Source organism: Pezoporus flaviventris, unplaced genomic scaffold, assembly GCF_033815535.1.
Source record: "Pezoporus flaviventris isolate CSIRO_AGI_PZ_B2104156 unplaced genomic scaffold, CSIRO_AGI_Pfla_v1 ptg000007l, whole genome shotgun sequence".
Classification (NCBI taxonomy): domain Eukaryota; kingdom Metazoa; phylum Chordata; class Aves; order Psittaciformes; family Psittacidae; genus Pezoporus; species Pezoporus flaviventris.
Window position 1 is genome coordinate 84,026,338 of NW_026892555.1, and position 26,176 is coordinate 84,052,513.

The following is a 26,176-nucleotide window of genomic DNA, read 5'->3' on the forward strand; positions in this document are numbered from 1 at the left end:
GTCCAGAGGCCAGGGCATCGCACACAGATCAATATAATTTCATTGGTTTCATGTGTTTCACCATTTATTGTCCACTGCATCTGGCCTTACATCTGTGCTGTAAATGCACCATCCTTCTGTTCTGAATTTGTGCTGAGTACAACAGGGTCCACACTCTTGACTAAGATTCCAAAGGCTTTCTGTAATTAAATATTTAAGAAAAGGAGTTGAATCTGCATTACCAATTCTTGTTATGGCTGGAGTAAGACTTTAATATACAATTCAAACATGGAAGTCTTTTATTCACTGGTTATTCCTGTGCTTTTGTATATAAATATATGCTTTAGTATGAACTGTTTATAATCTAGATAGGTTTGGGTCTATATTTTCATTAGAACAACAGCAAAGCAAGCAAAGGTATGATCCATGTGGAAAGGTAGTCTTTTTCTGGAATACACTGTATTTGCACTAGAGCCTGTACCACAACTGCCTCCAGTAGATAGATAAATCATTATGCAGAGAAAAAATGACAGCTGTTGAGTGTGACATATTTATAATCAAAGCTCCATAAACTCCATCAAGAGAGGGGAAATTCCAGTTCAGGACACATGGTTTTGTGTACTTGATGAAAGATGACTTGATGCAAAGCTATGTAGTACTCGACCATCTGGTTGTAAGAGTGAGAGGTCAGCATGCATGTAGCAGAGGCATGTCCAGCTATCAGTTTTATTGTCTTTTTAATTTTTTCTTATTCTTTTTTTTTTTCCTGAGAACAGCACCAGTCTATTAAAAACCTCAGATATTACTAGAAAGGTGTAATGCAGGGGAGAAATGAGCTTGGATGAAACAAAGGTTAATTCAGTGAAGTGTCATGATAGAAGAAAAGACATATTTTTTGCTGGTTGAAAGAAGGAATCCCATCAAGACTGTCTCTTTAATTTCCCTATAATATTTGAAGTAGACTCCTGGTATTTAATGAGCTGCAGAACACAATGACAGCTATAATTTGGCTAATTAAAAGCGACAGGCAAGGACTCTTCCTCAAAGACAGGAAAAACCCACTCATTTCTCTTAATAGCTGGTTGGCAAGTCTGGATTTTCTCATCAGCATGACCCAGTGAAGTATTCCTCCAGCCAAATCAATGCCTGGGCCTATTTCTGGAGCACATCATGGCCATGTGATGAAGTGTCATGCAGAGACCCACACAGTAGCTATGCATCGGCTGACTTTGCAACCCAGACCTATTGTGGTGGTATCCCCTCAAGATACCAAGCAGTACTGGATGTACTGGGAGGCAACAAGTCTCTGTCAGTTATCTGGTTCTGTTAATCTGCACTGCTGTGGTTTTGTTGCTCTCTCATTACCTGGTGCAGCAGGATTAGAGCTAGCCTGTGTATGCACACACTTCAGTTGCACCATATGTTTCCTTTATCCTTTTGCTGAACAGTTTATCATTATGGCTAGTAGAAAAACATCTCATCAGTCTCATCCCACCACCTCTTCTGAGTCTACCTTCCTTCACTGTTCCCCCTCCCCCCCCTTAGCCGGTTCTTCATATTCCCATTACCTACTCACTTTAAATTCAAGCTAAGCTTAAAATTTTGTCAAAGCAGCTTTCTTTTCTTGCTTCCTGCTTCCAGCTCTTATGCCAGGAAGGAAGGCTTTCTATTTGGCTGAGCTAATTCCAGGTTGGGAGTTACTGGTCTGAGTTGTGCTCAAGCCCCTTTGTTTTAAACCAAGTACTTAGCAAGTGGAGGTGCTGAGAGATGCTATCTGCAACATGAGATGAAAAAAAAAAGCTCACCTAGCTTAGGTGTTCTGAGCTTTACCATATTGCCCTTTGCAATCTGTTGTCAGATCTTGTGATGGAAGATTCCATAGGGTCATAAAAATGCTTTTTTCTGGGTGCTATTAATGGATTAGCAGCGTGTCTTTGGTTCAGGTGGCATTTTTTGCCACCACTTAATACTTACACTGGTCAATAGCCAGTAAAAAACCTGCAAAGGTGAGTGGTGGCAACCATTTTGTTCTCATATTGCACTGATTAAAACGTGAGTGAAAACCAATGATCAGGACTAAACAGCTTGTGATAGCATCCCACCCCGCTGTCCTGCATATGTTTTCACCCTGCATCTCCATGGGATATATCCATTACCTCTGCCTGATTATTCAGTTAGTTTACGCTTTTCTCTGATGCATATCGTGTTATTTTGTCCTGACCACTTCTACCAGCCTTCGCACACTGGTGAACATTCCTGCTTTAAACTGTTGGCTCTAAAGTCCCACTGGAGTACTACTGTGTCAGAGCAGCCTCTTCCCTGCCTGCTGGCAGATGAAAATGGTTATTCAGACAAGGATGCGATAAATTTTACTGTGCCAGCCCAAAGGGGATGGATGCCTCTTGGAATGGCAACGCACTTATAACTTATCCAAATCAAGTAACTCTGCCTCTTGCAGGTTTTTAGGTAGAGCAAGAGAACTTACCTGTGTGTTAGCACACACAAATGCAGTACATATTCATGCTCTTCTGGCAATGTCTCTGAAAAGGGAGCACAAATAAAAATATTTAATTTTTCTGATCTTTCAGTATTATGGGTGGGCTGGGATTCAAGAAAGACTCTGGATTTACTTGGATTTAAGAAAAGGACATTGAAAATAGAGATTAAATACTTCAAAGTATGTGTAATAGAGCATGAGGCCTCTGCCAAATCAATTGCTAGTTTAAGTAAGCTTAAGAGTGGTATCAAATCACTGTTGTCTGTGATGTCTGCTTGGTGGTCTCTGCAAAAAACAAGTTTTGAAGCTGCAGAGATTCCCAGAGTGCAGCTAGCAATAGTTCTAGAGCAGCTAGCACTGACCCAAGCCTGCAGATTTCACGCTCAGCTTAGAAAGTGTCTTGGGTGTATTTCTGTGACAGTTTAAACTGGTCTAAGTCAGAGCTGGAACAAGCACAGCTGCAGCCAGGCACTCATTTCACCTGTCTGATGGTGAGACTGTTCAAAGAGCAAAGCTGAAAATTAATGGATATAAAACTGAGATTACCACTTTGGAAAATAAAAAATCCAGTAACTTTTTGCTCACTCAGCTGCCTGAGCCAATCTGCAGCATGATCAGGGAAACACCAGCAGCCGACAGCGTCATCCCTCACCCTCACACCACTGAGGTACATGGTCAGGTCAGACACGGGAGCAGTGCTCAAGCCTCTCACCTGAGCATCAGAAACCAGTTGGCAGCTTTTTCTGTCCTGTGATTTCTTCTTCGCCTTGCTCTCCTTCACAGCCTTGCCATCTTGTTTCCCTCAGTGTGCCCTGTTCGTGTTTTCCCTTTTTCATCTCTTTTCTCCATAACTGCCTCCTGTAACTCATGCAACCTGCTTTCCTGTCAGCCATTTCCCCCTCTGATGAGGTCTGAGGTTTGACAGACTTCCCCTCCCCTGTGCTAAAGGCAGCGTGAGGCTAATAGCCAGCATTTCCCACCAGAAATATACATGCCCATTATAGCAGTAGACTAAACAGCTTCCAGAATTTTCTACTTTTATGGACTTTCCAGAGGGACAGGAGTTCCAATACGTAAAATGATGATCCAAATGATGGGGCAGGATCTATTTCTTTCTGAAGTTCTTATTTTACTAGCTGTTCCTCGATGACACCTATGTTGATCGTCTTTATGAGATTTTGGCATAGAAAGCAGCATCTATAAGAGCAAACAGTATCCAATACTTACACTGTGGGTGTATATGCAAGCTTCATTTGAGGTGATACCCCCCATGTTCTGCGTTAGTCTCATTTATACAACAGCAATGTTGCACCCTTGCAGTCATGTAAATGGGCTTTAAAGAAGACACGAGTATGATTTGTAGCTAGCCTCAGGCCATGAATTCCCTCCCACCGTTTGGAAATGTGTTATCAAGCTGCATTAGGTTTCAAAACAATTTTTATGCAACAGAACAAAATTGTGTTGAAGCGTCTACTGCAAGATGGAAAAATCCCAATGCTTTGCGTCTGTTTGTGTTCTGGTCAGCAGTAAGAAGGTAATGCTAGTTTTCAGAGACCATCAAGAACTTCATCACAACTAATTCATCCCTACAAACCATTTCAGCTTTAAAAAAAACATTTTCCAATATAAATTCATTGTGTTGGATGTTCTCATTGACTCCAATCATGTTACGTTCATTTCAAAGTGCAGGAAAATGGATCCTCATGGCGACTGCTGGCAGGGTCAGTCAAAGCAGGTTAGGAATACAGAACTCCTAACATAATATCCTGCTTCTGCTTCCCCCTTATAACACAGTTTCATAGAGGATTGATTGCAAATAATATTGTTTATGAAAAGCAATACTTTTCAGGTGTGGCATCATTCACTAATTTACACCAAATGCAGTGCAGGATAATTTTCAAAAGCTTTGGTTTTGTTTTTGTGTTTTTTTTTCTTTTTCATTTTAAGTTAAAAGTTCTGACTGCTCTGCTCAACTTTAAAAGGGCAGATACTACTTAGAGATAAATCAGTCTACTTGAGAACCAAAGACTATTGTCTCACATTATCTCATTGGCAAAATTCCTGATGTTGTATTTTTAATCTGCAACTAATTGCACACTATGGACCAATTCTGCCAAGCTTCTTGGGCTAAAGCTTTGAAGTGGCCACAAGAGAGACAAGCCAGTGGGAAGCAAGTTATTAGATCTTGCCTACTGGGTCTTATAGCCCACAAGGAAACCACTACTATTCTGATGATGCTGTGCATCAGGGTAAGCATGTATTCTTCAGATATGCTGTCGAAGTTTTCTGACATGTAGGTTTTTCATTGTAAACAAATATTTTGGCAAAAATGAAAACCCAAGAGAAACTGACAGTGCTAAAACGCATACAAGGTATATATGTCTTTGCAGTGGCAATAGTAGATGGTGGCCAGTCGGCGTTTGGCTAACCACAGGCAATGAGGTGCAGCTGTATTTCTCACTTCTGTCATTAAACACTGTCCTTTGTTCAGTGTTTCGTAGTGCTTTCTCCCCCTCCCTAGGGAAATCTGCCAAAGTATTATATACATTTCACAGATGGGAGACAGGAAGACAGAGACAGGAGGGGGTTAGTGCCACAGCCCCAGGCGGGCTGTGCACTCGCCCTTTGCTTCCTTCAGAGCATGCATGCTCCACTGCGGCACCATCTTTACCTCCCCCTGCCCCACCAGGCCTATGGATTTTGTTTTATCTCTCAGGCATTTTACAGGGCTTCCAAGTAACTGTTCTCACTCCTGAGCATGATTCCAGCTTGCACATTCTTCTTCCTTAATCTCTGCTCATCATTAAAGATCCCTTCCACTGGAAACTTTTTAATTTCCCAGTTCTTGGCCTCTCCAATCACTCCCTCCAGCTGTCACTCCTGAAGATGGAATTGCCAAAAAGATTACATCCACTGGGAATAGATTCCTAAATGTTGAGGCTTAACCATGTTTGTTTCAATTTCTATACCTTGAAAAAGAGGGCAGTAATTTCCCACTGGTCCCATAGGAGAGAGTGAAGATTAAGTAAACAATGTTTGAAAGCACTGCAGATGGCAAAAAAGGTCCAAGCATTTCCAGAGATCTAGTGAGAAGAAACCTCTAGTCAAGCAGCATGTCTCAAGTCAGTTTCAACAATTATTTTCTCTTTTCTCTTATGGTTGCAAGTTTATTTAAAAGGAAAAGAAGTGTTCATTTTTTTTTTTTTTTGGCACTCACAGTTTGAAATCCACATCTCTGTCACATTCCTTCGGCTTTCTTCTCGGATTCATTACTGTGCCCTCTCAGTGCTTAAAAACCATGAGCTCCTAGGACAACAGAATTTTTAAATTAGTCAGAATGTGATGTTCAGAGGAATTGAGGGAGCCGGGAACCCTTTGGAATTCAGCAGATGCTGGGTTTAAGCTACATATCCAATCTCGACATCCACATTTCAAAGAGACTTTTGAAAAGTATTTAAACAGAGTGTTCAGGACTGAGGAAGGGACAATCCCCAGAGAGCCTTTAAAATGGGAAAGAAAGAAAGAATTGGGCAAAATTATGTTGCAGCTGGCTTCTGACACTGATTAGTAATAAAATTAAAAGTAAAAAGTTAAACTCTTGAAATGATTTAAAATGCAGGAACAGAACATCCTTTCCCAAGGAGCTGGAGTGCCTTTTTAGGGATCCCACAAAGGCTGCAGCAGTAATTCATTTGATTTAACTGATTTTGCCACCTTTTCTCTAGGAGGTGATAAAGTTGGTTGTTGAGATAGATAAGAATGCTGCACTGTGGACTGCGTGCTCACAACGTTTTCCAATTTAAGACTTCTATCATCAGGTCTTTTTTATCATCTTCGGGCAAGCTCAAATAATTATGGTTTGCTCTTCTTTTAGTGTCTCAAAGTACGCCAAGCATATTAAAGATACAGAAAGCAACACGTGTTCCTGACCAAGACAGGTTTTCTTAATTGCTATTTTATTATGTATCTTATTACTTTCCAGAGGCTTTGATCAATGCCTTGGCCACTGCACAAATACAGAGGAAGGCTCTGTCATGGCCTGATGAGTTTATCGCCAAAATCATAGAGTTAAAATGGATGATTCAAGTGTAGCATAGATGAAAAGGCAGTTCTTGAATGGAGACCTGAGGCAAACACAGTAGTCTGACTAACTCTGGAAGCATCTTCTCCACCCATCTTAGAAGTACCCTAGGCCCCATCCATGTTGGCCTTGAAGCAGCCCGACTTCTACAGATAACACCTTCCCTTGCAGCAGGCAATACTGGGACCTCTGTGGGAAAGACACTGAGCAACCTTGTTTGGCCAACGTTGCAAGAGCAGAAGGGATGGTGGAGCTGGAGGTCTTAAGAGGTCTGGCACAGGTCACAGCAAAAAACCATAATCTGAGCTAAGAACAGAATTGTTAAGGGAATGGCTTTCCAAGAGCATCAAAAGGTATCCAGAGCTTATTGACAGCCAGTGGCAAGTATTTAAGGAAGAAGAGCTGTTGTGAATGAAATGGTGGACAGGAGAAGAGGGGAGAGAAGAGGAGATGAGAGAAATGGGGTAAATGCAGAGAAAGTCAGTAAATCTTGAATTGCTTGATTGAGGATGCTAAGAGGGTTTTTGACAGAAAAGTCTTAAAATTTATTAATTAAAACCCATCCTTTTACCAATGATTTATCAGCCAGGCTTTTTAGTTCTTCAGAGCCTGTAATACTTTCCAGATTGCCGGGAAAGAAAGGGTATTCCTCTTTCAAATACTGATTGCTCTCCCAGTACATGCTAGAGAAAGCTAGGCATGAGTAAACTATTATTTCAAGAGTTAGTAGATGATTGTGGATGTTAATTGCATCCTGTTGAAAACATCCCTTGTGGTAGGGATGAAATGGGGGCAGGGTGAAATGGGGTAATTTGTGACCTTTCGCTTGCCTTCAATTATTTAGGACAACCTACAACTGAGGACAAAAAAAAAAATAATAAGAGTAAGGTTTTGGTCTTCAACCACATGAAACATCTCTCTCTATGAAACAAAGCACAAGCACCATCGCTTTTACATGCAAGTTCAAGCTAAGCATACGCTGGAGTGCCCTTGCTGAACTAGAGTGGGAATGAGGTGAGCACCCACTGACATACAGAAGATGCCATGTATCTTCTACTTAGAAATTACTCTTCTTCCTTATGAAAAAGAGACATGGCTGCTCCTGAAACTGGGCACTACCCGCAGAATAACCAAACCCAGCCAGGGGAGGGCCTTTCCCTGTGAGTCTGTGATGCCCTAGGGGGTGAGGGTGGAGACCGGTTGGGCTGAGGGCACTGCTGCCCTCCCATGGGCTGCATTAGATGTTCCAAGGATCCATGCTGGTGCTCAGTGCCCAGAGATGCTCTAGGTATTTTCTGTACATCAGCCCCCTCCTTCAGGTTTGCTCAGGATTTGAGATTTTGGCACTAAACACCAAATTTGATGCCCGGGTTGTTTTCTGAAGGATGTAACCACTCAACTGGTTCACTGAATTGCTTCTGTTTTCCAGAATAAATTTTGTGATGCTTTTCCTCATATACCCCAGATTGTAAGCTATCTTGCTTATATGCCATAAAGTCCTAATAAATACATATCAGACTTACAGAGCTTCCACACGTCATTATTTCAAGGCAACCTACTCATTCTTCAGAAGCGCAAACAAAAAACACCTCCAGTATGAAACACTTACCTATCAAGAGATTTCCAATTCCTTGTTTTATTCCTGAGAGGTTGTCAAATGGAGAGCTTCTGCTTTACAAGCAGGGATTCCCACCTGAACTGAATACTGCACATCCCCCGAAGAGCAAATAGTAAAACTTTCAAGGACAGATGATTTGAACTATGGGCACCACAATATCAACGTGCATGTTGTGGAGAATGAGGAAAGTGGAGGTTGCTTCTTTGGATTTACGTATTTTCACAACCTACTTCAAAACAGGTGAACGGCAGTGTGTAACACCTGCTCTGGTAAGCATTCTGCATTTCCTTCAGGTCAGTGCAAGCAGTGGATGCAAACAAACAGCAACAGCATATCGAGGTAAGCTGAAGGACAAGCATTTTTTGAACCGCGATGTTGTGTGCCCTGAGCCAAACAGTGTGTAGCAGAAGACAAATGAGCAGTAGTAACTGACCACCTCACACCTCCAGTAGCACTGAGTGGAGCAGCTGAGGTGTTCATTTTTCCACCAGACCCCCTCTTGTCCACAGGCTTATGACAGCAACTCCCACCCCAGAGGAAGATCTCTCCTTTTTTCCTTCAGCTGGGTTTGCTGGCAGAGACCCACAGGTCCTGGCCTTGATGAATTGATTCTGGCAGTGGAGGACTTCAATGGGACACGAGTCACGCTTGGCACAAGGGGTTTCCTGGCTGTAGGTGAGATGCTAAGCAAGGCTCGGGCTATGGCGAACGCCTTCAGCACTGTCTGTGCCTGCTTTACACAGTGACGGCGAGAGCTGTGTGTCTAATTTGGGCAGCAGCAGATGGATCATTTAAGACAGAAAGAGACTGGCACTACCAGCAGAGCAAAGGGATAACGTGTTCCTTCTGCAGCACAAATCTCACAAATGACTCATGACTCTTCTAATGCTCAGGCTGGCATCCCTTGGTCTTTGTGACTGTGACTGCACATTTTAAAGGTCAGGAAGCAGTGCTTCTTTCCCAGTACCTTTCAGACCATGCTGGAGAGGGTTTTTCTCTGAAGAGCATCCAGGGCACATGATGGCTCCTGACGGTTTGATCGGTAGGTTGCTCTTCTCTTCCTCCTGGCCCAAGTGTAGAGATGATGAAAGAATCCAGCCAATAAAGCTCTCAGGAGAGTTTGATTCCCCGGTGCTCAATGCATACATAATTCTCGTGTACATGACTAATATCAGGCAGGCCTGGTACTTAGGCTTTTCGTGCCTGAGCCACACCCACATTCCTCCTGTGAGCCCTCATTTCAGAACAGATTTCAATTAACTTTCATCAGATGTTTAAGGTGGCCCAAGTCTTTCCTTCTTTGTGTAGGTGTTCAAATTTCACTGCCTTACACCTGAGAACGCACTGCATTGCTAACTAGAACAGAGACTGGTTTGGGCATGTGCTTATATGGTCTTCTGTCTAATGGTCCAATTTAAGTAGGGCTTCCCGTGACAGGAAAGCCCTGGTGATAGCTGAGCTGTGTGTACAGAGTGCCCACGTGCAGGAGTTCATGCGCTGCTCACTGCTAAAGCACACAGTGATGGCTTACCTCTAACTCCCTGGAGTCATGGGCATTTCACCACTGCCCTTGCCAGAGTATTAGAAAGCCTAAAACTGAATGGTGCTGAAAATCCCATTGCTGTCTTCCCTGAAACTGAATTGTCATCTATGTCAAGTAGTAGCTGTCTGTGCAAATTTCATTTCCATGTGATTTGCACCAGCTTGAACTCAGTCATTCATATCAGCATAGGCTGTGCTCTGTGACAGTAAAACCCCCTGAGGATTTCCATCAGCACAGGGAAACTGCTGGACAGAAGATCCAAAGGATAAGAATATCCCAGTGCCACTGCATCCTTAACTCTCCTTAAATTCTCTTCATAACTTTTATTTATTATTTTACGTGGATAAAAGCAAACTGATACAGACCGCCATGAGTACCACAGGCTGGAATGCCATGCAGACAGAACTTGCTCCATCTGCACAGAACTTGAAATAGGCCCCCCTATCCTGGCATCTCGGCGATGTTTCCATCTTTCATATATTTCTGGGCTGCTTCCAGCTGAAAATAGTAGGCACTCACCTTTGAAAGTTATGTAAAAGCAGGACGGTGGCTTCAGTTCAGCCTCCCTGGAACAGCAAACTGCAATTTGCAACTGCGTTTCATAACAGTACGTTTATTGGCAGGCTTGCCAAAGAGGCCTGGGACAGGTGAGCTTTGCAAATGAATAACCAACTTGGCTTTAGAAACAGTCTTGCATAATGAAGTTGATCCTGGGAACACACCCTCTGCCTACACTGAACTTATTTTTCAGTAACTTTAAATCCTAAACTATGTTTAAACTATTTAAACTGGGCTTAAAATTGCATGTTTATTCCTGCATAGGATGCTAACATAATTAGGACTACAGGTCCTAATTTTACTAGTCATTTTACTGCATTTTACTAGTCATATTGAACACAAGCTCCTAAAAATGCCTGTCTTCATTGCACAAATGCTTATTGACTAAATATCATTTCTTAAACATGTCTTTAGTTTTCAAATATAAGCTTGTTCAACTCCTGCTGAAAAAGAAGCCAAAAGAATAAACCAGCTCAAATATTCAAAACCCATCAAAGTAGTAAGAATAACAAAATAAGTGATAACACCCTACTGATTTGTCAGGTTTGATTTTTAGTTGCCATTTCTCAAGACCATTTCTTCCAGATCTCAAGGCTAAAAGGTAGCTACTTTCTGTTTCACAAAAGGTAAGATACTCACAAAAAATGCCATCTATCATGAGACAAATGACAAAGCATGAGTCAGCAAAATCGCCCCAAGGCTTTATCAGGGAACTTGTATTTTCTTCCAGGTTGTTTTTCGTATGACATTTGTGTGACATTGCCTGAAACGATTTCCTTACACCTTGGGAGTTTGGCTGAGAGAGCCGATAATAGCCCGTGCTACTGAGAGTGAATTAAACACAGTAGCAAACTTAGTTTAAAGAGGCAATTGCTCTTCCTACACACTGGGAAAGGGGAGGAGAGGGAAGAAAGGAAGAACTGAGACAAGGAAGACTTCTATTTCCCTATTTATGCATCTTCTACCCTGCAGGATGGGAATCCATGCAAAGATCCTCACTGAGCATTTGTGACAGCTTTCTGTAAAAGCAAAAACACTAATGGCAGAGACAGTAGCTGGGGAACAGTATCAACATGAAAAACATGTAAATCTGGATATATATGAAAAATCTATATATGCACACTACTCTAGATTAAACATATATATGTATGTATCTCCTACAGCCTCCCTGTCTGATTTTCAAATGGGGTACAGATTAACCTCATTCACATCCATACAAACCAGTTTTAGCAGATCCTTAGTAGCGGTTAAGGAACAAACTGAGACTGTGAAACTGTTTTTATATGTTGCTATAATTATTGGAAAATCTTTGATGGCCTTGGTCAGAAGTCAATACTGAAAAAAAGCCAAATCAAACCAAAACCAAAAGAATAATTTAAAAGCCAAAAGAAATGTGGAGAATACCAAAGGTTACTTTGTTAGTTCCTATTTAGCTTCAGCATTCAGTCCAGTGTCACAGTGTGGTGCTTTTTATTCTTCTTACTGGCTTTCTCCCTTCTAAAAGCACTGGTGGAGAAGTTTTAGGCCTACTGAACAAAATCCTGATGAGGTCTTTTGTAAGAACTCAGCGAGGGCAGCCATTTCACGCAGAAGATACATTATGGCTGCCTGTACACAGTGTGATGACACACAAGGACAGGTAACAGGGGCTCTTTGGCTTTTGTGTCCCTTGGTGCTCTGCACAGCTCATTCACTCACACTGTGCTGGTCACACCCAGGAGTAAAAGCAGAGCCAGCAGCCTGCGGCAACCAGGTTCACAGGACGATCTACCAGTGAGGACAGGGTTTCTACATCTCTGATGAAGCCTCTGCGCACTCAGGAGGCACTGGGGCTTTGATAATCTGAACAGGGGTTATGCTGCAGTCTGGGGAGTGTCAAAAAAGCCTCTGGTGCCGTTACTGCAAACTGGCTGCGCCAGTGGTGACTCGACCATGGCACCTTGCTCCGCATGGCACAGTTCTGGCCACTGACCTGTGATGCAAGCCCAGCACCCTGCTGCACTCAAACAAACACCACCTCCCAGAGTGGGGGTGCGGGGCTCCTGCATGGGCAGCACTGTCCTGCCTGCTCCTCTGCTGCTCCGTGTTGTGTCAGAGTTCATCTGGCTTTCAGTTTAGAGATTACAGACATGTTCTTCCCTGCAAGGCTGTGCCATGCTCGTTTGTATGTCATCATGACTGTGGCCCAGCAGTCATTAAGGGTCTGTGCAAGCTGTGCTTTTGTGTTTGGTCTTTTGTTTTGTTTTTAAGAAAATCAGATTAAAAAACTTCAAGGGCAGCTGTCCGGTGCAAGTCACATTTTACAGGAGCCTCTCGTGTTGTGTGGCCTGGTCAGTGAGCATACATGTCCCCACGGTATCCTTCTTCCATTCACACCCTGAGTTTCACTTTCATTTCTCCAAGGCACTTGAGTTTCAGTTCTCTTTCCGTGCTGCCCTCTGTCTTGCTGGCACCTCCTCCCTCAGCTACTGCAATACTCACAAGCCCACCCGGAATATCTTTGTTTTCTTTTTGCTTTCTCATGCTATTCGTTTTACTTTTTCCCTCTCCCCTCCCCTTCCCTGACTTCACATCTTTCACATCTCTTTTTCTCAAGTATCATAGTTTAAGCCATTACTAAAGAGTAAATTAAGAAGGGATGAGTTAATTGGGTTTTTCAGATTATTTGTGAAACTAAGTGTCAGTTTGGGAACTACCACAAAAGGATAGGCTCAAGTATTTTCTGGACTAGGGGAGTATTACTTTCAACCATTCCCCTCATGCGTGTGCAATTTACCTCACCTTTGTGGATTGATGAATGAATCAGCAGATCTCTTTCTGTCAGCCCATCCCCCTCCTCCCTTTAGCCCAGATTAAATTCCTTTTCACTCTCCATGGTGTTATCTGTTTGGAACTATCACGCTTTATTTGAATCAGGTGCTGTTAAATTAGGAAATGTTATTTCCAACATTCTGATCACTGCAATTCTGATCCCGCAAATTCTATTAAGGCTAAATACCTGTTTAAATTACTAAGCAGAAACCTCAAGCCTTGTTTCTGTGTTTCCAAAGTTCCACCTTGGCACATTCCCTGGGATGGTCACGGTGATTTTTCTTTGAAACAAAAATATGTAATGAAAATAGGACAAGAACTTCTGTAATTCTAGAATTGCTGCTTCATAACGACAATGTAAAATATCATCCTGGGGTATCGTGATGGCTGCTTTGACTAATAACTGTGGGGATCTGGAACAATTCACGGGTCCAGCCAGGCCCTAACCAGCACACAGCATGAAAGAAAATGGGTTTATGGGACTTCTTGGGCCAATTCTTCACCTTCCGGGTCCTGGAATGTGCAAAGAACTGCTGGCAGTCTGGGATGAAAGGGCTCCCCACTACACACTACATGTCTGAGGGCAGTGATAGCGCTGCTGTGATGCTAATGAATGAGGAGAGCTGCAGTGAATTGGGTTGAAGTCCATTTCTGCTACTGCCAAGTGGCAGTGAGGTGTGTATAAACCCAACATATGCTAACTACAAGTTACTCCTTTTCTTTTTTTAATAAAATACATACATTGCTGCACATATATGTATATAAACCCAGGATGTGGTTTAGTTTATAATTACCGTTCAAGACTGCTCTGTGGCAAATCCGAGCAATGCATACAAGATTGTTACAATCTGCATGACATTTACTCAGCCGTTTGATATGCTCTTTCGTGGTAGCACAACGGGCTTCTGGACACATAGATAAGAGCAAGTCAGCATTAGCAATTTGTACTTTGTTGCTGTAAGCAGTTTGGGGATGCTGCTTGGCACAATTGTAATTAAAACACATTTTATTTTCCCCTGTGTTATTGTGCAAGCCACAAGCTTGGTTCTGTTTTCAAATACACTGTCTTTATATAAATGTGTGGGAGGCAAAGCAAGGAGCATTGCAACTTTCTGATTACTCAAAGTACTGCTTGATCTTATAATTGTAGGCTCTTCGTCGTCGTGGATCACAGCAGCTGGGAACAGAACAGGGGCAGTTTTTCATGATGTAGTGTACGTATTTCATGATGGACTATCCCTTGGCTATTTTCTCATATTTTTTTTTTCTGTAATGTTCCTTGTATTTCCCTACTGTAAAACATCCTGGTAGAAAGCCACATGGCACTGTAACAGTAGTAATTTAAAAGTGAGGCATCTTACAACAGCAGTAGTTTCAGTTGAATTAGAAATGTAGAAGCTGGCACAGCCATGTAACTAGCATTGTTCCACTGGCGCAGCACAGCCTTCCGCCCGGCCCTGCCAGCCGTGGGTAAATCAAATCCACATGCCTCGGCACTCCGAAGGCCAATCATCAATCCAGCACGGCCTTATCTCAGGAAGATCTTTTAGCTAGGAGGAGATACGGAGGCTTGCTCCTCGACTGCTCTCTGGTGAGCCACCAAACAATTTCCATCTGCGTGAGAACTGCACTCATGAAGCAGAAGAGAGCCTCAGCCAAGTGTCAGGCCACTGCCATAGGTCTGCTAGGGAAGATACGACTCCGCGGCCACATCGCGAAGCACCGCCCCTCCTCGCAGCGCCATCCGGGCCCGGGGAGCCGCCCAGCTCCGCCCACTCCCACTTGTTAAGAGACGAGAACCGGCCGCGCCTCCCTAGCTCAGGAACTCCCCCCCGAGTACGAGTGATAGCGTAGCCCCCGGCGCGCCCGGCGGCACAGAGCGCACAGCGGTGGGAGCCGTGCCGTGCCGTGCCGCGCCGCTCGCGGAGAACACAGCCTCCGCCTAAAGCCGGCCAGGACGCTTAGGAGCCCTTAACCAACCTCTGGTCGCCCAGCCCGGGCTCCAGCGCGCCGCCTGCCCCAAGCCCATGCCCACGGCGCACGGCGGCGAGCGCGCTGACGTTGTCAGCGCCGATAGGCGGAGAGGCGCGCTCCGCCCGCCCCCCGCGGGGAGCTGGGTCTCAGTCCGCGCCGGCCGGGGCCGCGAGAGCCAACAGCAGCCTCCGGCTGTGCGCGCGCGCCCGGCCGCCGGGGAAGGGTGGGGGAGGGGGAACCGCTGCGGGAGCCACAGCTGCACGCGAGGCCCGCTCTTCCCCCGTCCTCCCGCCCACTCCCCACGCGCGCACCCGCCGGGAACGTTGCCCCTGCGCGCGCCTCTCCCGCGCCGGCAGGGCCGCGGCAGCATGAGCGGCTCCCCGTGAGCGCCGGCCGCGACCTCCCGCTCCCGGCCGGGCCCCGTCGGATGCTCGCGCCCCTCCCGCGCCGAGGATGCTGAAGATGAAGCTGCCCCTGAAGCAGACGAGCCACAAGGCAGCGGAAGAGGCGGCAGCGGCCGCCGCGGGGCTGGGGCTGAAGGAACCTGGCGGTGCCCTGGACTGTCACCTCCAGCTGCAGCAGGTGCCCCGGGCGCCGGCCCGCGGCGGCGCCGCCGCAGCGGGGAGGGGGTGCGGGCTGCAGAGGCCGAGCCAGCTGCACGGCCTGGGGCCGGGGCCTGGGCCTGGCCCACCGCCCCCCGCCTCCGCGCCGGCCGGCGGCGGGCCCGGCTCGGCGGCGGCCCGCACTGACAAGGAGACGGTGTACGAGTGGTTCGGGCTGGTGCTGGGCTCGGCGCAGCGGCTGGAGTTTATGGTGGGACTGCTGGACCTGTGCAACCCGCTGGAGCTGCGGTTCCTGGGCTCCTGCCTGGAAGACCTGGCCCGCAAGGACTACCACTGCCTCCGCGACTCGGAGGCGAAGGCCAACGGGCTCAGCGACCCCGGGCAGCTCGGCGACTTCCGCGACCCGGCCGTGCGCTCCAAGCTCATCGTCTACCTGGCCCTGCTGGGCTCCGAGAATCGCGAGGCCGCCGGCCGCCTCCATCGCCTCCTACCCCAGGTGGACTCCATACTGCAGAGCTGCCAAGCGCGACGGCCTCAGGCGGGCGCCGCCGAGGAGGAGGGGGCCGAGGAAGAGGAGGACGACGTGGTGATGGTGATGGACGGAGCCGGGGAAAACGGGCAGGCCGGCCTCCCCGCCGCACAGGGCCTGGGCTTCGGCGCACAAGAGGAGTTGCTCCTGCTCTTCACTATGGCCTCGCTGCACCCGGCCTTTTCTTTCCACCAGCGGGTCACCCTGCGGGAGCATCTGGAGCGGCTAAGGAGGGCCTTGTGCGGGGACCAGGAAGAGGAGGGCTTCGGCCGCCACCAAGCCCAGGTAATGCCGCGTCCTGGCCTCTTCGCGCTGCGCCATCTCATCGGGCGGTTTCCTGCGCCTTCTCCTCCTTTTTCCTTCACCGCCTCCCGATTTTCTCCGAGCTGAGGGCGGCTGCTTGCCTTTCCCCGAAGCCCCCCCGCCATGGGATCTGCCCCCTCCCCTTTTGCCTGGTAGCTTGTCCTATTCCCCCTCATCCCCTCGGCAGTGTAGGCCTCGGCCACCCCCACAAGCTGGGCGTCTAGTACAAACTGGGGAGGGAGGGAAGACCGCTTTTCGTAGCCTGCCATGCTTTCTGGAGCACTGCTTTTTGAACCCTGCCTTGCTGAAGCACAGGGTGCAGGGTACTGCCAGGCTGCCTCCTGTGCTGTAGGCCACTGAAGTAGTTGTACCATGCAAAAGTACAAGCAATAGCTTGACTAAACTTGCAGTGATAATAATAATAATGCTAGACAGAAACCATACGTCCTAAGAGATCATTCTCTAGGGGCTTTAAACAATAGAATGCCTTGAAATAATTGTTACGTGGACCCTGTTCTTTCCCTCCCCTCCAAATGAGACTTGTCAGGGATCAAGGTAGCAGTCAGGGCTCATGAGCTCTAGGTCTGGTTCTGTGGAAAGCCACATTCAGTAAGGTGGCTGATGATGTTTGGGAAAGGGTGGTAATCATTCTACTAAAGCAGCACATTGAAATGTCACAACTGGAGCTTCTGTTCAGAGGAAAGCTGATTTTCTGTGGGGCTGTGAGGAAACAGCAGAGCACATCTTGAAAACAGATGTGCCACTTGTTGCTAGAAGGTGGCTGTCACCAAGAATGAAGACTTCAAGTGGCACTGAGGCATTCTCTGGTGCATCAGCAGCTATGTTTAGACTGAGGTTTCCCCCAGTGCCATTCATTGCTGCCCTCTTGGTGAGCATTGCCTTTAAAATCTGCCCCATATTTATGCAACCAAGCTATCATGTTGAAACTCTGCAGTTTCTGCTCTATAGGTGGCCTGTCATGCAAAGGGGAAGAAAGGGCTGGAAGATGGGGTGTTTATAAGGCTGTTCAGCCAAACACATCATCGGGAACTAACCTGAAAAGGGTACAAAGCGGTGAGGGTTCTGGTTTTGGAGTTTACTTGCAGTGCTGTCCAATTCATCCACTCCTAGAGGACTGTTTTACATTGTCTACCACACGAAACGGATGACTCCTTTTTCTGAGTGCTAAAGACAGGATATGCTCTTAAGGAATACCCAGAAGAGACGGGCGTGAATATCTAAGCCTTCAAGTACGTTAAGTGAATTCTTACATCATTTTAAGGCCAAAGCACATTTACTAGGTTGTAAACTAGTGGGTAGATGTTACAGTACTGAAATCATAATGAATTCATAGCATAAGTCCCAAAAGTATTTATTTTGGCTCACTGGCCTATATCGAGTGTAGCTCTATCCCAAAATGAATCCTAGAGGTCCATGTTGAGAGGGAGAAGATGAGTGTCAGGAAGTGGTAAGACTGGACACTGTTCTTTCTGGGTTTGAAGTGCTGGTAACAGGAAACATAGTCCTTGCCCAAAACTGGCACATCAGGGGTAGCTTCTCAGTGTGTCCCACCAAATAGAGAGATCAGGCTCTCATGGACTACTGGAATCGAAGTCTGTTTTGTGCAGCATCCTGGCTCTAGTGTAAAAGCAGCCTTCCAAGTGGTGGTAGTGGTTTTGTTTAGTCGGGGAGCATTGAGAGGCCCGAGTGAGCTTGGCTGAACATGCACATCACATATTCCATAATCCACACAGGACCAAAATGGCCCCCCTTAAGTGCCTTCAGGGATCTGCAGTTGTGAACGAAACTGGTTCATAAAGACCTCTTTGAATTTTCCTCTGGCCGGCCTCGTGTCGGAAGGGCTGGGCTCCCTCTTAAGTTGTGACCCGACCCGTGGCCGTGCCAGTTGCAGCTCTGCAGCTCCCGACAGCTTCACCTTCCGCCCTCACCACGGTCGCCCTGCCCTCCCCAGCCTGGGCCGTGCCCCGCAGGGCCAGCCCGCGGGCTGCCGCGCCTCACGGCTGCACGGGAAATGCCCGGAGCAGGCGGTTCCTGTCACATTTTGTAGTGGCCGGACCTGGAAGAAGGGCTTAAACTTTCTCCTTCCCGTTACACAGGGGCAGCCGGGACCTGCCAGCGCAGAGCCAGCGATAAGCGGAGGGGAGGGGGGCGACCCCACCCCGAGGAGCCCCGTAACGGCCGCCGGTCTCTCCGCTTTCCCGGGCTGAGAGCGGCCGCGTGGGGGCGGGGGGAACGACCCCTCGCTTTGTTTGCGGGAGGAAGGGTCGGTCATGGAGCCACGCCGCCCTGTGAGGGCGCAGCCCCTATCCCCCTCCGCCCGTCCCCACCGTGCCGGTGGGTGCGGAAGGGCCGGTCCCCGGGCAGGGCTGCGGTGGTGGATGGTCACCCCCGCTTCCCGCCCCCATCCAAGATGGCGGCGGCGCCTGCGCTCCCGGTCACGTGTCCGCAGGGCGGTTTCCCTCTGTCCCGCCGGTGGGGGGAGGTGCCTTGTGTTGCATAACGGGCGCGCGCGCGGCTGTTCCGCACCGCCGTAGCCGCGCGTGGGCCCGGTCACGCGCGGGTCCCGCCGCCTCCCGAGCTCGGAGGGGGCCCGCGCTCCCGGCCGCCCAATGGGAGGGAGGGAGGGAGGGAGGGTGGGTGGCGTGGCACTGACACACACCCACACACCCCCACACACCCCCTTCCCTGAGGCCGGGCTGCGGGGCCAGAAGGGAGTTGGGAAGGCCCCGGGGCTTTGCGGGAAGGTCTGTCCCAAACGGGGCAGTAGTGCGGATGAGCCACGGGAGAAGTGGTGTGCCGGGAAGGCTGCTAACGCAGCGCTGGGCTTCCCGTCCGCGGCACTGCCGGGCTTCCGGAGCCCACCCTGCTGAGCAGTCTGCAGGTGGTGGCAGAGCTGTTGCTCACATGACCCCTGAAATACTCTACCTCTGGAGAGCACCGTGATGTGAAATCAGTCTGCACGGGTGGTGGAGTGCGGACCGGGAGTTGAACCACGTAGTTCATTGGTCAAGTTGAGGCTCTGAATTCTTTACGGCAAGGACTGGGCTGTTGCCTGCGGCATATCTAACAAAATGGCCTCAGGTTTCGAGAAACTAATATTTAGCTACGGTGAGTTCACCTGTAAAGAATTTGTGTTGAACAGACATCTACTACAATATAAAGCAGTTTGCTTTTTCCCATGGTTGGGATTACGATTTCTGGGTAGGATCTGTGCCATCTGGTAAGATTAAGCTCACATTAAAGTTCCTTCTTGACAAACAATTAATAAGATTGTTGCTCTTCTTGGTATCCTGATTTAATGATCCTTTGAGAACTTCACATTTCTTAGTGATACATACTAAAAAAAAAGTTCAGTGACAAATTCAAAAGTTTCAGGAGAGAGCACTGTTGGATCAGGATGGGCTACGAGTAGAATTGCCTTATAATAGCATAAACTTTGTTTCTTTAACAATTTTTTTCTGATTTTTTTTTTTTTTTCTTAAGGTAGAAATTCTACAATTTGCAGATTTTTAAATGAACATGTAATTTGTAATAGCACCTTTTGGAAGAAAAGTCAATGGTACATTAAGCTGTGCCAAATATGAACTTTGAATGTGAAGTTGAAGTGTAAGAATAAATTGGCAGCATTCACATCTGTAGTCATAAAACAAGTATTATTGTTCAGAGAGTCTGCTGATACTACTGTGTATACTGGTTTAAGCAACAGAGCACATAGCTCAATTCTTGTGTCGATTATATTTGTTTAATAAGTGCATCAGTATCAAAGCTGTTTGTATCTTGCTCCATCCCATCTAAGATCTGAGGTTAGAACACTGAAAGGCTGAAGGAGATCTGAATATGTGCTAACATAATATATGTGGCTTGCATTAGACATTGGAACATTTAATCAGGCATACTTGACAGTAATAGAACTAAGGTTCTGTTGAAATACTTGATCTCCTGGAGATAATGGTTTGCTGACTAGTATTATAATTAGCTGGCTGGAGGATTCTTTACAGAAGTCTCTACTTACAAACAAAGGGAAAGTTTCTATTTACAGAGTATTTTTCTTAGTAGGCTTCTAATTATAGTATACTTTGCAAATTAGAAGAGTGCTTTTATAATTGATCTTCAGTCATTTGCAGCAGAACAAGGTAGCAGAACTTGATTTTAGAATCAAAGACCTTTGTGAGAACAGAAATAAAGGCAACCTCATTTTGAAGTTGCAATATACTCTTTTTTTTTTTTTTTTTTAGTGGCATAGAGTTAAGGAAAAATGCGTCTTCAGAGTCTGCCTTAAATAAGAGACAGAAAGATAAAAAATGTCATTTGACTCTTGGCAAAAATCTCTTAAATGGTGGTACGCTTCAGGAAAATTTAAAAGTTTTGCCTACTGAGATAAAAAGTACCCCTATCTCCTTCAGTGAACCTAACACCCTTGCCTCTGAACACGAATTTCCCTGACTCCAAGCAGGAGTTAAGGATTTCCAGAAACATTACTGGAAGTCTTCCGGAAAGGAAGTAATAACTAGATAAAAGACAATGCTTGAAATGAAAGACTCCTGACTAAATGTGCATGCTAATGTTCCAGGAAATTGCGGAGTAAAAACTTTCACTGCTCTCTGTTGTTTTAGTTGTTTTTTTCTGAGTATGAGGTGTTGGGACAAGTTTGTAGCCTTGCCCAGTCTCTTTATAGTAGGGTTAAACCGTGCCAGTTTGTTCTCCAACATTAAATGAGCACTGAGGTCATTAAAAATATACCCATGACTTCCTAATGCTTGCACTTAGATTACTGTTGTTGAGCTGTGGTCCATTTTTGAGCGTTGCCCAGTGTTGACTTATTTGTGGATAGCAGGATGTCACTGGGCTTGGAGTACCGAGGACTTTCAGCTCTTAGAGCTGCAGAAGAGGATGCAGTCAGCAGCAGTAAGATGGTTGTATTTATGAAACCGCTGAAGTCTGCAGGATTCTGTCTGCTTAAATCTGGCATGTCATTGTGCCAATATCAGTGTCTAGCCATAGCTGCCCCAGTAAACACTACAGTTGATTTTCCATTAACTACAATTAATATTAAATGTTTGCTTTTCCTCCAAAACTCGGTGAATTTCTCAAAGACTGAGGGTTTATACTTTCAGAGACTGAAGTTTGTAGAGGACAAACTCAAAGATCTGGCTAGAAATTGCATTCCTTTGTGAGCTTCTTGCCTTTCTTCAACCTCTTGTCGTTTTGGGGCGAAGAAGGTAAAACTACTTTTAATAGTGAAAGGAGAATTAATGCCTTGGGAAGTGTCTTAAGAGCAAGATAAGAACATGACAGATTTTCTGTTATTCAGAAAGCCATGCATGAAGGAATACCTTTATGCTGCTTAGATCTCTTGAGTTCAAGGATTGGACAAGAAGACATATTACTCTTTGCTGGTAGTTAAAAGTAGTAATGAAGACATTGTCTTTTCTCAGTACTAATCGTACTTCAGTGAACCACTTGTAAGGGGCAGATGTTTTTTAGGGCTTTCCATCACCCTAGACTGTTGTGAAGATAATTTTTATATTAGTCTGAAATGACACATTCAAGTAGTTTTCTTCTTACTCAGCATAGAATTGTAACAGTACCGAACTTACACAAAGCTGTTGGATGAGCAACCAACTGGGGATGCTGTAACATCTGAACTGTTGCATTGCTGGCTTTAGCTTCAAGTTCCCTACTTTATGATGAGCTAGCTAGGTTGCCCTGAAATTGTGGTTTAAATCCTGTTAAAAGCTCAGATGAAGATGAGACTTGGAGAAAGAATGTGGAGTGTTTCTACCAGCACTGTAAATCGTTGCTGTAGCTGACATGTCTGGTACTTAAGTGTAATCGACACAGGCCTTGATAGCTGAAGTTGTTAATGCTGAGAGGTCCGTACGTTGTTTGTCTTAAAGTTGAGATGATTTCACCTTGCTACAAGTTAGTCAATATGTGATTGCTGAAGCTGTCATATGGTGTGCCTTTCCTCCCTGAATCAGCTGATGTTTTTTCAGAAGGTTTCTGTCTCCCTCATAGTGTGTTGTTGCTGCCTCTTACAGCAACTCTTAAAATAGTTTCACAGAACAAATACGCCTTAAAGTGCTCTTGGGCAACTGTGTGTTCTCTCTGTGCAGTCCAGCTTTCTTAGATACAAGTTAATAGGGCAGTTGCATATTACCCCATTTGAACCGTATGTTCAGCCAGGCAGACTTTTATTTCACATATTATGGGATTTTATGTCTGGTCACAGAACCACGAAATGACTGAGGTTGGCTGGGACCTCTGGAGGTCTTCAGAGGTCTCAGAGGTGGTGGACCATGTGCAGATAGCTTTTGTGTATCTCCAGGGATGGAGACTCTGCAGCCTGTCTGCAAGTTACCCTCACAGTGCAAAAGTGTTTCCTGATGTTCAGAGGGAAACTCTTGTGTTTTGGTTTGTGCCTGTTGACTCTGGTCCTGCTGCTGGGCACCACTGAGAAGAACCTGGCTCCAGCCTCTTTGCACCCTCCCTTCAGATGTATATGTATACATTTTTATATGTGTAGGTTCCAAAGTTACTGTCTAGCTGGTTAGGCCTCAGCTTGTATGGTGCCTATAGTTGTTCTCCACAGGTGCAGGACTTTGCACTTCCCTGTGTTGAACTTCAAGAGATTCACGTCTGCCCATTTCTCTGGCCTGTGATTCCATGTGGAATAAGCATTATTGTTCTGGAGGTTGATTTTGCATGTGAAAAGACAACAAGTAGGCATTTAAGTTGATTGTTGTCTGTGGCTAAAAGAGAGAACTTTCAGTAGGTCTTCCTGGTGGTAGATCTTGAGGCAGATTCCATTCTTAGTCTTGTAGGACAGCTCTCTGCATCTCAAACCAATCAGGCAGTGCCATTGTGTAGTTCAAAAGCTTTCGAACTGAAGCTAATTTAACAGCAGTGTCAGTAGGGCAATCGTCTTAAGTCTTGATGTTGCATTTAGGTAATAGCTTGTCCAAGACAGTAGTGGGTTTTTTTTCCATGGGAGACAATCTGTTGCATCACAGTTGTCAACATTAAACAGACTTTGAAGCATTGCTGCTGTGTATGTTTGCATTTGTGACTACTAAATCTGTGTGCTGATTTCCATTTAAGTATTAGATGGTATGCAAGTTCTATTCCTGTATCCAGGCAACAGTAAGAATTAGGTGGTAGGGTGCAGATGCAGTGGCACACAGTCCTCTGCTGCTGTTGTCATCAAGAGGGGGTTTAGCAGCACACAAATATATGTGCAGTTTCAGCTGACATGCTTCTTAAAAGGTGATGTTTAGCCTTTGTGCTAACATAGCTACATAGCTACGTATCAGCGTGTCACAGCTGTGAAGCAGTAAGGGTGGTAGCTTGTAAGGATTGTTTCAAGCAAATCATGGCTTTGGTCTTTAAACTGGCACCATCTCTATTAATGGTTATTCTGATATCACTCAAATTTGTGTGAAGTACAGATGCTGTAGTTGGTAGCTCATGATCATCTGTTAGACATTGATTCTTCCAAGATGCCTTCTTTGATCTGGTTTTGTTTGCCACTTCCCACGTATAAAGGAATGGAAGAGCTGTGCTGGTTTGCATCTGTACAGCTTGAAAGGCTGCTATCTCTAACAGCACGTTTTCTGAAGTCTTGCAGGAAAATAAGCTTTCATATTTGGGCACATAGAACTAATCAAGTGATCCAGCTGCTGTAAGCAGGTTTCCCTTGTTAGTGCTCATCAGAGCTGATGCATGAATAGTTCTTTTATGAAAGCTCAGTGCAAACATCAGAAGACTTATGTGCATCAATCATTTCCTCATGATGATTAGTAGGCTATCAAATAACAGATTTCATTACATATTGCCAGAGCAATACCAGCATGACATTTTTTGATCAGCCGTCTACATTAATAGAAGGCAGAGTCTGGACATCTGTCATGTGTAGACTAGCTGAGATTTGCTCAGCTCACATATGTTAGTTGTGCAGAGCAGCATCCTTCCAAGCAGGATGGCTCTCCACTTTAGACATTTAGGGCTTGCCTTTACAGACAAGCACCCCTGGACTTCAGGAGAGCAGACTTTGGCCTCATCAGGGATCTGCTTGATAGAATACCATGGGATAAAGCCCTGGAGGCAAGAGGGACCTGAGAAAGCTGGTTAATATTCAGGGATGACCTTTTCTAAGCTCAGGAGTGATGCATCCCAGTGAAGAGGAAGTCAGGCAGAACCACCAGCAGGCCTGTGTGAATGGACAGGGAACTTCTGGGGAAACTCCAACACAGAAAGGAAGCCTAAAGAGGGTGGAAGACAAGGACAGGTAGCCTGGGAGAAATACAGAGAAATTTTCCAAGCAGCCAGGAAACAGGTTAGGAAAGCTAAAGCCCTGGTGGTATTAAATCTGACGAGGGATGTCAAGGGCGACAAGAAAAACTTCTATAGGTACATCAGCGATAAAAGGAAGACTAGGGAAAATATGTGTACTCTCTGGAAGGAAACGGAAGACCTGGATACACGGGATATGGAGAAGGCTGAGGTACTTAATGACTTTTTTGCCTCAGTCTTCACCATTAAGTGCTTCAGCCACATCACCCAAGTCACAGAAGTTAAAGGCTGTGACTTGGGATAACAACCAACCACCTGCTGTGGGAGAAGGTCAAATTCAAGACCATCTAAGGAACCTGAAGAGATACATCCACAAATCCTGAGGGAACTGGTGGATGAAGTGCCATCGAATTTGAGAAGTCACAGCAGACCGGTGAAGTTCCTACAGACAAAAAAAAAATAAACCAAAAAAGGAAATGTAACCCACATTTTTTAAAAAGGGAAAAAAAAACTCAAAAACCTGGGGAGCTATAGGCTGGTCAGTCTCACCTTGGTGCCTGGCAAAGTCATGGAGCAGATCCTCCTGAAAACTATGCTAAGGCATGTGGAAAATGAGATGATTGTGGACAGCCAGAATGGCTTCACTAAGGGCAAATTGTACGTGACAAATTTGGCCTTTGTGGCCTTCTACAGTGGAGTTACAGTGTTAGTGGATAGGGAAGAGCAGTAGATGTCATCTACCTGCACTCATGCAAAAAGCATTTGACACTGTCCCTCAGTGAGAAGAAAAGGCTCCAGGGACACCTTATAGCAATCTTCCGTTACCTGGAAGGGACCTAAAAGAATGATGGAGAAGGAATTTTTACAGGGGCATGTAGTGATAGGACAAGAGGAAATGGCATTAGACTGGCAGAAGGTAGATGTAGATGAAATATAAAGAAGAAATTCTTCGCTACGTCAGTGGCAAGGCCCTGGCAGAGGTTGCCCAGAGAAGTTGTGGCTGCCCCACCCCTGGAAGTGTTCAAGGCCAGGTTGGATGGGGTTTGGAGCAACCTTGTCTCATGGAAGGTGTCCCTGCCCATGGCAGGTTGTTGGAACTAGATGATCTTTAAGGTCCCTTCCAACCCAAACCAGGCTATGATACAGTCCCAGGAAACATCTCAAGTGATACGTGTTTTTTAAAATATGGCAGTTACTCTCAGCCATACGAGGAAAGAAGTCTTGGATACAAAACTGTTGTCTAGGCTGTGAGAGCAGACAATTTTTAGAGTGCTCTCTTGGCATGTTTCACTTTCAGGGACAAATATAGTTAATCCTCTAACCTGTCACAAAGATCTATGTGATTATCTAATTATCTGACAGCTGGTTTGGGGCCACCCACATTTCTTGCTTCACTGTATTTTAATC

The 26,176-nt window shown here is 45.8% G+C and overlaps 1 protein-coding gene across 7 annotated transcripts in view; it reads left to right on the forward strand.

Moving 5' to 3' along the window:
* The first annotated feature begins 15,225 nt into the window (after nt 1–15,225).
* ZCCHC2 (zinc finger CCHC-type containing 2) overlaps nt 15,226–26,176 on the forward strand; it is a 45,288-nt gene continuing 34,337 nt past the window's right edge. For 4 of the 7 annotated variants that reach the window (XR_009742671.1, XM_061449317.1, XM_061449322.1 and 1 more), the window contains exon 1: nt 15,227–16,438. Coding sequence is in view for 6 of the 7 variants with exons in the window: in XM_061449317.1 (XP_061305301.1) it covers nt 15,515–16,438 (924 nt within the window). In the remaining variant the exon portion in view is untranslated. Of the gene's footprint in view, nt 16,439–26,176 lie in introns of all 7 variants that reach the window. The other 3 variants (XM_061449319.1, XM_061449321.1, XM_061449318.1) reach the window with 2 other exon arrangements.